Below are 13,804 nucleotides of genomic sequence, written 5' to 3'. Positions count from 1 at the left end.
CATTAAAAGGGATAGGCGGGCTAGTTGGTTTGGCATCATAATGAAACTTTTGCGCACACAACACGAAACCACAACGAAGAAGTACACAAGAACTAGCGCAGACTAACAACTGACCTTTATTCACTAAGAAAACACATATATATGGTCGCGACACGCACCTCACAATCACTGCACATGAGCACAAGGGCATTTTGTAATCTATTACATAAAAAATAAAACTTTTAACAAAAACATTGCGCTATCACATCTTATTCATCAGGTCAATTTCCTTGTCATTCAATGCTATTGAAGGATGACTGACACATGTGCTTTGTAGTCTAGATATATGCCAAGCTTCCACAATCTCTCTTGTTGTCTGATTAGGATGAACATACAAAATATCAGTTTGATTACACACAGGTTGCGCTAGTCCTTGTGTACTTCTTCGTTGTGGTTTCGTGTTGTGTGCGCAAAAGTTTCATTATGATGCCATAAGGCAATTAGTTAAACACTTAATTAGTGCGCATTTTGTTAACTAGTCGATTATGCATTTTAATTTCTTGTGCCAGTAATGTCCACCGAGTAGACCAGCTCATGGGCTAAAATTGTGCTATCTGCCCAAGGCAATAAAAAAATGGTGAAATTCTTCACTGAAACACCCGATCTATGTCAACGAGAATAAGTATGCATTTTAGAGCGTGTGCAGATTGCTAGCTTATTATGGCCTCAGTAAAGCCATGCAACTGAGATTTTAGTTAAACTGTATGCTTTTATGTATAAGTAATTTTCCTGTGCAGAAATCCATTCTGTACAAGCATAAAACAATTTTATAATGCTTAGGTAGTTACTCTAGAGGGAATTGGAGGTTGAGTTATTTGAAACAAATGCGCTTGGCAATGACTCATTTGCAGAGGGTGGCTTTGTTCGTTGAAACGTATATTTATTGCACAGTTCTTTTCCTGAACAATCTTTCTGGCAGGCATGATATTGGATCTTAGTGGGTTTATCTGCTGCGTTTATTTCCGCATTGACGCCGGAAGCAGAAATCAGCTAGTTGATGAGAATATTGCCATGGTTTCAGGTGTATTTACCCAGGTATTTTTTCGTCAATATTGAACCACAAGCAGCTGGCACATACAGAAAGTTCTTGGTAAATGTTTGCTTTTGAGCATGGCAGCAAACTATACAGGGGGAGAACAATCACAGTGCGTGCAGTAGGACTTGCTCCAACCGAAATATATGACTGCTTGCAGAGAGAGATAGCAGGCAGGCTTAGTAGCTCTACCACAAGGACGCGATAACTTCCATGTGGCATTGAACTGAAGAGCAGAACGAGAACAAGCTGTTTGTTTACCCGATACGTCGCGATTACTTCTTATTTGTACAAAAGTAGAAGAGCTAATCCAGATGGCTTATAGGAACCGAGAAACCTTCTTCACGTTTTCCACAGCTTTGGAATGCTTGTTACTAAGCGAGATAGCATTTTTATTCATTAATAACATTAATTAATAGTGGGGTTTTAGGTGCCAAAACCAAGATCTGATTATCAGGCACGCCGTAGTAGGGGACGCTTGAATAATTTAGAGCACCTGGGGTTTTTTAACGTGCACCTAAATCTAAGTACACGGGTGTTTTCGCATTTCGCCCCCGCTGAAATGCGGCCGCCGTGGCCGGGATTCGATCCCGCGACTTCGAGCTTAGCAACACCATAGCCACTAAGCAACCACGGCGGGTAACATTTTCTTTATCGCATGCAGCACAGAAACGTCTGCATTGCATCTCTGGCTGCTGCCACATGTAACTCGATGTCGTGTTCAAGATACTCAAATGAAGAGAAGGGATTTAGCTAGATTTCATTGAAAGATCAATTATTTCTAATAAATTGCTATGTTTTTTCTTCGTTCTTTTGTCAGAAGATTATCTGTTTACTTCCTAAACCCCATCCGATACTGCCGTAATACATGGCAATTAAGTATGTTTTTTTTTTGCAAATTTTAGCAGTGTTGTTTGTGGCTGGCACACAAAATCTCTCGCACACCCTCCGAAAGCAAAATATGGTAGATGAATGACACGTGAACACAATGACAGTAGTAAATGACTCCAGGTAGGTGGAATGAAACTACGGTCCTCTTGGCCAGGTAGTACACAAAGTCGCGCCCAGAAATGTGGCACCCAAACATGTTCTTGGATCTGTGTGTTTGCATATGTACGTCTGTATTTGTGTGTGCGTGCGTAAGTGTGTGTGTGTTTGTGCATGCGCGCGCGCGCGCGACAATGATAATAAACTCAATGGCAAAAACGCCAAGTGCATTGCTCGCCCTTCTCCAAGATAACATTGTTAAGGACACTAGGATATAACCTCATTCACTGGAGGCTTCCCTGAGATAATATGCGCTTGTTCTAGAAGATGCCCGTAACGCTAACCGGGTATTCTGAAACGCTCCTTTACTCGCAGCTCTTCCTCCACTCAAGTGAGGTGATCACAGTGCCGTCTCTCGACTAATAAATATGCACGTTTCACAAGAATTGCCATGAAGTTTCAATTAGACTCAGTTTGAACTTATGTCGAGGGGTGGCGTCACAATCCATTCACTTAAGTCAAGGTGAAATGTTGAGAAGAGGAACGTTGTAGAACACTGGGTTAAGACAAGCGCACCTAGTAGGAGAGGCAGCGCCGACTGCACAGAACGAACCCCCCTTTTAGAGTTACAGAATGGATACCAAGAAAAGGGAAGCGCAGTCGAGGTCGGCAGAAAACCAGATGGAATGATGAAGTTAGGAAATTTGCAGGCGCAAGTTGGAATACGCTAGCGCAAGACAGGGATAATTGGAGATCGCAAGGAGAGGCCTTCGTCCTGCAGTGGACATAAATTATAGGGTGATGATGATGATGATGAAGCACTACGAAGTCATCCCCAGCATTTCCCGGAATTTCTTGATAATTGATTGATTATCAATTAGCTATTGATTGGCTATCGATTGGCTATCGCAAGGTATTGGCCACGTATTTGGGCTAGGCTTAAACACCTTCGCTAGTTCGCAGGAGTATGTGCCATTGCCCTTGGACTCTTTCTGCACTGCCACCAGGATCGGCCCACAATTTCTGTTCGCATGTTACGGACTAACGCTCGGCTTAAACAGCTCCTCTGTTAAAACTCCCCATACAGCTTTCTGTTGCTGAGTACGTGCTAAATACAAGTGTTTTTCCGAGCGTGAAAGATGCCCGCGAATACATGCGAAGTGCCTCGTGCGGCCAGTCTCACGGCAAATTTGCGTGTATTCGCGGGCTTCTATCACGCTCGGAAAAACACTTGTATGTAGCACGCATTGAGCAATAGAAAACTGTATGGGGAGTTTTAACAGCGGATTGAGCGGATTTAACAGCGGATTGAGCGGATTTTAACAGAGGATAGAGCGGAGCTGTTAAAACTCCCCATACTGTCATTCATGCCCATGTGTCATTCATCTACCATATTTGCTTTCGGAGGGGGTGCGGGAGATTTTGTGGGCCAGCCACCAAAAACACTGCTAAAATTTGCAAAAAACATACTTAATTGCCATGTATTACGGCAGTATCGGATGGGGTTTAGGAAGTAAACAGATAATCTTCTGACAAAAGAACGAGGAAAAAACATAGCAATTTATTCGAAATAATTGATCTTTCAATGAAATGTAGCTAAATCCCTTCTCTTACTGTGGCATATACCAGTTTTAACAGTGGAGCTGTTAAAACTCCTCATACAATTTTCTCATTGACACTTTTCATCAAATTATAATATTTGAGAAGTTGATGAATGAATTAAGACTAGTTATCTAATTAGGCGGAATGCAAAAGACAATCTATCTCCAAGCAACGGCAAGCAACATTACCTTGGTTTTGTCCAGCTACGTCGTATTTGCAAATTTTAAGTGTTTAGCGCAACTTAAGTTGGGCCAAACTTATTTATTTTTAAAATATGAGCATGCAGGCATGCAGGCAGTAGAGAGCCTTTGTGAATCGTTCTGTAAGCATGGAGGTTTCTTGAAGAAACCGCAGGTGCGGTCGCGTTTGTTACCTACAGGACGTGAAGCTTAGGAAGTTAATTGAAAACCTGAAACGTTTCATCTCCACGAAATTAACAGAGACACTAATAAAATGCATTGTGAGCTGTTTTAAGCTGGTGGATTGCGAAACCGAAAAGTGTTCATTGAATAATTGGCACGAAATAAACGTACCTTAGAACATGTTTTTGCCAGTGCACCGTTTCACTGGGATCAATAGGAATGCTGCTCATGAAGGATGGAAAGTAGTGTGTAGTGAGCTATGTGAGAGTTTGACGCCAGTTTCTTTATTCCCTTCTGAAGGCTTGATAAAAAAGCCGGCAGACCCCACGCCCTGTGGGAATCGATGTTATGCGAAGCAGTGTGCTTCGCATAACCAAGTTAACGAAACGACCATGAGAGCACCAAGACGTAGGTGGCTGTTTCATCACCTACATCACACGCATGTCATGACATTCATGTCATGAGACCTTAGGAGTCCCTTTAGCTACGTCTAACAGACCTTAAGGCAAAATCCTTAGTCATGCTCATGACTATCACTTCAACCATCACTCTGTAGCCTTTTCTTTCACTTAGTACCACATCCGAACCCATTCCATTGGTTTTTGAGTGTTAACCTTTTTTCACTGAGTCATTGTCATTTTTGCTGAGTCATGCTCACGACTATGACTTCTACCATCATTCCTTAGCGTTTCATTCACTTATTACCCACGTCAAAGCCCATTTCAGTGGTTTTTGAGTACTAACCTTTTTTCGTTGAGTCATTGTCATTTTTGCTGAGTCAGGGTCATGACTATGGGTTTTACCACCATATTTTAGTGTTTCCTTCACTTAGTACCCACGTCCGAACCAATTTCAGTGGCTTTTGAGTGTTACATATTTTGATGAGTCATTGTGATTTTTGGGGAGTCATGGTCATTACTGTGGCTTATACCACCATATTTTAGCGTTTCCTTCACTTAGTACCCACGTCCGAAGTCATTTCAGTGGTTTTTGAGTGTTATATTTTTTTCGGTGAGTCATTGTCATTATTGCTGAGTCATGCTCACGACTATTACTTCTACCATCATTCCTTAGCGTTTCATTCACTTAGTACCCACGTCAGAGCCCATTTCAGTGGTTTTTGAGTACTAACCTTTTTTCGTTGAGTCATTGTCATTTTTGCTGAGTCAGGGTCATGACTATGGTTTTACCACCATATTTAGTGTTTCCTTCACTTAGTACCCACGTCCGAACCCATTTCAGTGGTTTATGAGTGTTGCATTTTTTGATGAGTAATTGTGATTTTGGGGAGTCATGGTAATTACTGTGGCTTATACCACCATATTTTAGCGTTTCCTTCACTTAGTACCCACGTCAGAACCTATTTCAGTGGTTTTTGAGTGTAAATATTTTTTTCACTGTCATTGTAATTTTTGCTGAGTCATGCTCATGACAATGGCTTCTACCACCATCCTTTAGTGTTTCCTTCACTTAGTACCCACTTCCGAACCCATTTCAGTGGTTTTTGAGTGTTAATGTTCTTTCGGTGGGTCACTGTCATTTTAGGCGGCTGTTTCATGACATACATGACACGCATGCCATGACATTCATGTCATGACCTATAATTTATGTTCGCCATACACTGTTGTCACACTATGCCAATTTTGGTAAATACCAAGTTAACGAAACGACCATGAGAGAACCAATACGTAGGCGGCTAGATAGATAGATAGATAGATACTGTCAAAGTGGCAAATGTTTGCCAAGAAAGCTGCGCATTTAAAAGTCACAGGCCTGCGCGGCACACGCAGCACAGCCACAGCGTAAGCTGGTGGAGCGGTTCAAGAGTAGCTTCAATTTCGGCACCACGCACAACAGGGTCTTCACGGCAAAGTCTCTTCGCATCGTTCTGACGAGAACGATCTCAACTCTCCGCTCGGCGTCGACGGCGAGCTGCGGCTTGTAATGCTCTCTGCACAGCAGTCTGCTCAGCCCGATGATGCTTGGTTGTAGCCGTGCACGTAGCTTTACGATTCGCTTTTTCAGCAGCGGTTCGTACCTTGCGAGAAGACGCCATAACGGGTACTGAAGAGGTATCCAGAATACGTGGCTCACATCTCACATCCCTTGACCCGTGGCACGGTACGTTGTTGTTGTTGATGATGATGATTGTTTATTGGAATCTCCAGAACGGGCTGGTGACAAATAGTCACCTAGCCTGCTTGAGTTATCCAGGTCCAATTACGTGCAGCATACAACTGCTATCTGCAACTTATATGTCGGGCACGCTGCGTTTGCAGGCGCCTTAACTAGATGGCTCCACCATACTGACGGACGCTCGAGATCGCGTTGATTGCGCGCCTCGTCTGAATCGCATCTCGTCGTCTGCACCTGCGTGCCTGCCTAGGGCGCGTTTATAGGGCATTTTTCCGCTGCGTGATATCAAGCGCTTGCGTGGCTCTGTGATAAAGTTTCCGACTCCCGCGCAGCGGGCCTGGGTTCGATCCCGCGGGGACCGGGTATTTTTTTTTTTCGCATTTTTGGCGGTAGCGGTTACGGTCACCGGCATCGCCGGCTGAGGCGGTGGCAGCGGACACCATCGCGAACCAAAACGGCTATTGAAATGAGCCCATAACAGCTTACGCTGTAAAATGCGAACACAGCTTGTGCTCACAAAGGGTGCACTTTCTCACGGTCACTGCTTTCCACAAGTTGAAAGGAAAAAGGCGCACCGATAACAGGCTGTGAAGACCGTAACGATAATCGCTGAGTCAGATATGGTACAGAGACATGGCTTCCACTACAACACTTAGAAACAAGAGAAAGTGTCCAAATTTAAAATATTATGAGTTCTGAAACAGTTTTCTATTAGCACCATGATTCTTTCAACCCGTAACAATGCCAGAATGTAGTTGTTTCTTGACGGCACTACAGTGCCCACACACAGGAAATAATTGGCGACTAAAAAAAAAAAACATTCACAGCCCTTGAATCATAAGCAAACGCATCATGTGCTATACATTAGGGTTTCCTGATTCGGCGTCTGCTCTCTACATGAAACGGTCAACGTTACTGCAAATCACTACGTATAAAAACGTTTCGAAGTTAGCCTGTTTTTCCACCACATCCTGATGGTGTCCGAGGTCCATAAATGGCTCGGCGAAACATTCCCTCCTGATACTGCAAATGCTACTGCCGCCATCGCACCGAGCACTTAAATGTGTCTTTCTTCTACGAGTCATCAACAACCTGCAACGTCTGCAACCTTCGACACCCTGATGTCCCTCCATAACGCTGCTCTTATCAGACCAAAGAAGCTAGTAAGCAATATCCTCGGTCAGTGCATGGATTTACAGGTTGTGCACGTCACTACCTGAGGAACAATGCAAAAATGTATTTTTCTCCCTAGTCATGCAGAGGAGTTGCACTTGAAGTCACGAAAAAAGGACGCCCTCTTTGACAGCCTTCCCGGCTTCCCCAGTGACCTTGAAAAATGAATTAATAAATATTTTACTGTGTGTATTTTTACATTGTCCTTTGGTCCCACCTTTGTAAGATTCTACATTAGCGCTGTCAGAGATGAACTGCATCGATACTTCTTTTTGGGCGAGTTGGTGCATCTTGAAACTTTGGGTAACAGCGCAAACAGACGACCACAAGAAGGGAGACAGCGCCTGTGTGTACGTGTCACCCTTCTTGTGGTCGTCTGTTTGCGCTGTTACCCAAAGTTTCAGGGATGAACTGAGTGTGCCGCCGCATATGGCGGACGACGACTCATGAGGTTTAACATCGCAGCGCAACGACAATGACATTAAAAGTACTTTAGATGACATGATCAGAATCACTTTTACCAATTGCTGATAAAAGTTGTTCTTGCGCGCCCGTACGCAGTTTATTAGACAATGAAGTCCGGCCACATTGCAATTTTGTTTGGCTATTTAGGCTGCACGATAACGCAAAACACCTTATATAGCTTCAGTTGACGGCAGTTTAATGCTCAGAAGGGAAGTGACTTGGGCAACTTAGTAAGCCTTCATGACTGCAACAGTGCGAATTAGGGCAAGGACTAATAAAAGCAGGGGACCCCTCGTGGTGTTGACTATCAACTGAAGTTCCACGCTACAGGATCACTTTTCAGCACTAGTTCTTTCACATCTATACTGCAAACGTGCTTTACTTGTTTGCATTGAAAAACAAGTCAAGCTTGTGATTATAATACCATTCATTAAGGTTGCGGTACCCAAAAAATGCAAAAATAAAACAAACTGTTCTGCCCATTATTTGAGAACTTATTCAACCTGCCGAGCAAGTTCCGGAACACACTTTTCAATTGCTTTCTCACAGCTCGAAAGCAGGAACCTACGGACTGCTAATAGACGATAAGTTGATGCACCCTTGTATTTTATAGCACCCTGTCGAGACGCACTTGACATTAGTTTTCTTTATCGCGAGTACTCTCGGGGTGTGCAGCGACTTATCTTTGTGGACGTATAGCCTCACAATCGCTTCCGACGATGATACGTTCTCAAGCTGCTACCCATGTAGCTCCCGAATACTCCGTGCTGGGGGCGCAGTATCTTTGCATTGCAAACACACCGAAGAAAGATACTTCCTATCGCTTTTTGTAGATCCTCGTGGCTGGGTTTGGAATTTCTACCATTCGTCGTTCAGTCATGAAACCTTCATTCAGCCACTCCGCCAGAAGACCTGTGAACATGAGCGTGGACCTCAGCGCGTACGCGAGCGTCGAATCATATCCGAGTCAGGAAGACCTCAACGCTTGGAGAAGGATCCGCTTCACCAAGGCCTCGAGGAGACACGACCAACATCTCGACGTCGGCTGTGGACTCGGTAACTTCACACGCAAACACCTGCTGCCTCACTCGCGTCCTTGCCGAAGGCTTGTGGCTGTGGACAGCTGTCGGCGCATCATCGAGTACGCTCGCGAGCGCTCGTCGCATCTCGACCTCTTCTACGACGTGCTTGACATCGAAAAGGATGACGACGTGGCGCAGTTTATAGACAAGTACGGAAAATTTGAACGCGTCTATTCGTTCATGTGCTTCCACTTCGTGAAAGACCAGTCGGCTGCCTACAGGAACGTGGGCCGGCTGTTAGCCGAAGACGGCGAATGCGTCGTGGTGTCATGCGTGAGCACGGAACTAACAGACATTTGGCTTCAGGTGCACGAGACTCAGAAGTGGAAGTCGTTTGTGCCGGTGAGTTCTCAAAGAGGCTGTGCTATTAACTCGCCCCGTTGTATTGCTTGTTCTTTGGTGAAGCGCACTTTCATCAATTTCGTCTTGTGTTCCCTGCATGTCTATTATTTCCTCATTTGTACTTATGAAAGGAAATCAAAACAAAACGACATAGCCACACTCTCAAGCCACAGTAAGGTTGGCGCATCTTTTCGTTTGCAGCTCTCAACAATTTTACTATGGTTTGCATGTCTCGCTGTACTAGCTACTTTCAAAGAATATTCATCACGGGTGTTGACAGAGATGCTTTATTGGACGCTTCTTTTAAGTAACTGCAGGCAGACGAAAACAATGTCCCATATATCAATCTTGAATATACCGGTCAGTTGTGAACAGGGCATGCAGAAAATTGTCAGCAGCATAGGAACTTCGCGTATAGGTTTATGTTTAAATGACATTGGCTTGCTTCAGATGTTTCAGTATGTGAATTTTGTAGCTATCTAACAATTGACAGCAGATGAATGACCGATGAAAGGAGCAGAAGCGTTGGCGCTACTTGCAACTGTTTTATTCAACGCGCTTAACGAACTTAAATAGCCACCTCTGCTTTTTCATACAAACGTAAGTGCGATGCCACCAATACAGTATTATAAAACAAGCAAAACCTGCACAAGTTGCTCGGTTTTTTTAATGTAGTGGATAGTGGACACAAGTTTAAGCCATAACGTCGGTTGTGTATACCGTGAACGAAATCCAAGTTTTTCCTGTAGCGCGAGAAAAATGTGGTATGAAGAAAAGAAACGTGCTCGTTGGTAGGCTCAATAGTCGATGCAGCTAAAGTTCAGCAGCTGCAGTGGTGGGCCCTGGGCTGAGTAATTTTGATCACGTGATGACATTACACGTGCTTATGGTACACACGTGCTTTCGTAACTACTTTTCCATCGGAATGGTGTCTCGCGCTCAGAAGCTAAACGCTATAGTCAATGAGTTGGCGCAATGCGTAGGTTTTAGATGTCATGATCAGGAACAATAAGACATGACGGAAAAGTGAGAAAGAGATGCACGAAAGGAAGAAACAATCAGATGGACCACTGATTATCGAGTGAACTTAATTGCAAAACAGGCGCACACCCATACATATTACTTCATTCACTCTGTTTGGCCGCCAAAGAAGAAGCAAACAGTGAAGAAAAATATAGCCATTCAGAGCAAAGCATGCGTTCATGTTATCATATGTCATCGAGATTAGGGGGAAACATCAATGTTGATTTTGTTTTTTGAGATATCGCAGTGAACCTCATCTCAGAAAGTGCGAAATAAATGCGAATATTTACATTACTAGAAGTAATTTTCTTTCTGCATCTACTCTTATATCAGCATAAAAACCACAAGTAAACGGAGGTTTTTTTTGCGATGCATCTGCACCTTACGATTACCTAAAGGTAGTCGTCCTTTGGTGCAACATTAGCTAGTAACAAGCTTCTTCTATCAAATACTCGCCCAAGGTTCATTTTATACTTGTCTAATTGGTTGAGAATTGCTGTTTCAAAAAGAATGTATTTATACAGAGGAGTGTGTCAGTGGCAAATAAATTCAACCCCACTGTACCAATAGTACATCTGTGGCTGGTATGATGCAGTTATTGCAAAAGTAGGCTCTGTTGAAAGTTCAGACAATCGGACCATAATGCTAAGGTTGGCAAATTGTAATATATATAAGCGTGACAACACAGGGCATGCAAATCAATGCTAGGATTTCAATAATGCGACAATATAGAAATGATTTGTCTGTTCTGAAGGCATGACGCGACTGTGTGGGCATATTTTACAGGCATGTAGGCGAGCTTCTTTGAGCCAACCGCCAAAGCCAACGGGGTTTCAACGTAGGTATAAAAAACGCTATATGATCAGTACGCCAGTTATTATAACTTAGCTCCCTTCCCGGCCTGACAGTCTTACTGTAGTGTAACGAAAATGAAGTTTGCTGCATCTAAAATGCGTACCTCAATGTCATTCGTAAATTTTTCAGGACCCAAAAGACATATTTTCCAAACACTTTCGCTTCAACTGTGTGACGCCAGCCAGGCAAATTGAAGAGGAGACAATCAAGTTGGTCACAGAATCTGGCTTGCATTGCGTCAGATGTGAGGTATACGAAAACGAGTGGACCTTCCCAGACATCGACGCTATTATTTGTAAGTATATATGCGCGACTTTTCTTCAAGCAAATAAACATTACGATCACTGCCAGGCCTTGCATGCTGCCAGTATTACCAAAAACATTAGCAAGCCTGGCTTGCCAAGCCGCTTCTCATAGTATGAAGGTACGTTTGTCTGTTACAGAAGTGCAATTGACTAATTCTGATTATCCTAATATTCCCTCATAGTCACATTTGTAGCTGAAGCTTTAAATTATGGCGTTTAAATCACTGCACGCCTAAAAAAAAACGGTGACAGCTGAGGGCCCCTATTGCATTCAAATTGTGGACATGTGGACATTTCTCTTTTCGGAATACTGATCACCTTGCTTTATGTATCGGCACAAAAGCTGGGGCCTTTAGGACAATCAAAACTCCAAGAAAGTTTGGACACTCCATTGCGGACTTGGTTTGTAAAGCATAAAGGGCACTGGTATGTCTAATGACAAATAAATAATAGAGCTTTATGTGAGTCTGTTCGCACCTTCCTTGTTTCGTACGCGACAAAGCACACGATTGTAGGTGGGTGCTCGCTTAGTCAAATTTGTTTACATGCGTTTATTTGTAGATTTCTTCTTCTCAATATTTGGATCGGAAGAGCTGGTCCCAGACGCTGAGAAAGATGCATTCCGAAATGTGTGGAGGACAATTCTCGAGAAGAAGACGGAAGAGGCGCCTGAAGGGGGTCGTCAGCTGAAGTTTCTCATTTCCGTCAGTCATGCCTGCCATCGACCGCAACCAAGCAGCGATTCTTCTGATGTCGCCTAATCGGAATTAAAATATGCTGTGGCATACTTTCACCACTTTCCTACGCAACTAACAATGTGCTACAGTGGATCTCGGGCACGTTATCAGTCATACACCGAGCCATGAAAGTCTGAGGCTTAAGTGCCGGGATGTGTCAGAATTGCTAGCAGAATACATTGGTGAATACTAAACTACTAAATATTTCACAAAAATAAACATAGTAATATGATATCTAATGTCTTTATATCAACCATAGCCTGAATTTGGTGTTTTTTGTTGTTAGCGGGTGTGTTGTGGCGATGGTAACAATTTACCATTCTCTATATTTTCTCAAAACTTCCGTCAGCAAGGAATTATGTAGCTGTGCACGCGATCATGCTCCTATTTCTGCTAATCGTGTTTCAGTAGCAACTCTCTTGTTGACATGGCTGTCAATAGATTCTCAACAAATTTTAGGGTCAAGTTCTTCGACCACTATGATTAGACTTTGGTTGCTACTTTCAGAGCATCGTCACGCTAATCTGCAGCAAGTGTAGATATAGTCTCTATCCAAGGGAAATGATGCTTGCCGCGCCGACATCAAGTGGGTTTTCTCTTTTAGAGGCATTTAATGGAGCCAGACTAAGTCCACTGGTTTGATTCCAGCATAGGTGTGTCATAATTTTGCTGCGTAGGACGTCATGATAAGTAGCGTAAGTCTATTCATGACACTTCTTGCGTTGTCGCGATAATATTTAATTCTTGTAAACTTAGTAGTGGTACGCATGGGGTTGTGGAATGGGAGCAGTTAGCCCAAATTCCCAGAATTATACCTCATGTATACTGCAATCACGAAATGATCTAATATTTTAGTTAGAGACTATAAAACGTTTGTTACATCATATTTGTCTTGACTTAACTTTATTACGAAGTCGGTAAACGCTTCTGCCTAAACATGCTTCAAGAACATCGACCATATCAACCGTTCCTTCGAGCTCTCGCAGTGCACATGCAGGTGAGTTTGCGGACACCGATGCACCTGCCACTGAAATAGGGTCCACGGCGATAGCAGCGACTTCGACAACTGCGAAACGATGGGCAGCCAGAACGGCCCACTGTAAGAGAGTAGAATGAGGAAAGTCAAGATGAATGAAACGAACGCATGAATGAAAGAATCATGCAAAAAGTCAATTCGTATCTAAGTGAGAGCTTGCTGAACAGTGGGGCACGCAGTATTCAAGGTATGAATATTTAACACGAAGCGGCGTGCAGGCACAAAAAAAAAAAAAAGCTAAGGAAAGCAGTTAAGGACGAGATACAGACCAAGATGGGTTTTGTTTTTGTCTGTTCACCACTCTGCGCTAAGTTAACATTGTCAGCATGCAAGACCAACTAGCTCGACAGTCAGTCCTTAAGTCTAATTAGCCTCCTAGGTACCATAGTACCCAATTCGGTAGGTTGCATTTATTACTTTTCAGGATCAGCTCAGCTACAGTTAAGTAAAATATCCAACTCCGATTTAAAGTCTGAAGCCTGTGGAATAGTGTGAAAGGGGTTTAATCCCATTACTGCTGTACGCTTTTGTGAAAATTTCTACCAATTCGGCCTAGGCCGTTGTGTCGTCACAGACGACAAAAGTCAACCATCAAGTACCTGTCGATTACAGCGAGTTGGCAAAAAA

At 43.4% G+C, this 13,804-nt stretch overlaps 1 protein-coding gene across 1 annotated transcript; it reads left to right on the top strand.

The window, feature by feature from the left end:
• Window positions 1-8,278: 8,278 nt before the first annotated feature.
• On the top strand, window positions 8,279-12,811 carry LOC119452958 (uncharacterized). Its single transcript, XM_037714919.2, has 3 exons — window positions 8,279-9,221; window positions 11,229-11,394; window positions 11,966-12,811. The coding sequence occupies exons 1-3, from the start codon at window positions 8,676-8,678 to the stop codon at window positions 12,163-12,165; spliced, it is 912 nt and encodes a 303-aa protein (XP_037570847.1). The 5' UTR covers window positions 8,279-8,675; the 3' UTR covers window positions 12,166-12,811.
• Window positions 12,812-13,804: the final 993 nt, after the last annotated feature.

This window comes from Dermacentor silvarum, chromosome 5, assembly GCF_013339745.2.
Source record: "Dermacentor silvarum isolate Dsil-2018 chromosome 5, BIME_Dsil_1.4, whole genome shotgun sequence".
Taxonomy (NCBI): domain Eukaryota; kingdom Metazoa; phylum Arthropoda; class Arachnida; order Ixodida; family Ixodidae; genus Dermacentor; species Dermacentor silvarum.
This window is presented reverse-complemented; position numbering and strand designations above follow the sequence as displayed.

Excerpts from the sequence above, each read along its gene's own strand:
- LOC119452958 (XM_037714919.2), top strand. The coding sequence starts at position 8,676 with ATGAAACCTTCATTCAGCCACTCCGCCAGAAGACCTGTGAACATGAGC. Across the intron at positions 9,222-11,228 it reads AGTGGAAGTCGTTTGTGCCG|GACCCAAAAGACATATTTTC; the intron begins GTGAGTTCTCAA and ends TAAATTTTTCAG. Across the intron at positions 11,395-11,965 it reads AGACATCGACGCTATTATTT|ATTTCTTCTTCTCAATATTT; the intron begins GTAAGTATATAT and ends GTTTATTTGTAG.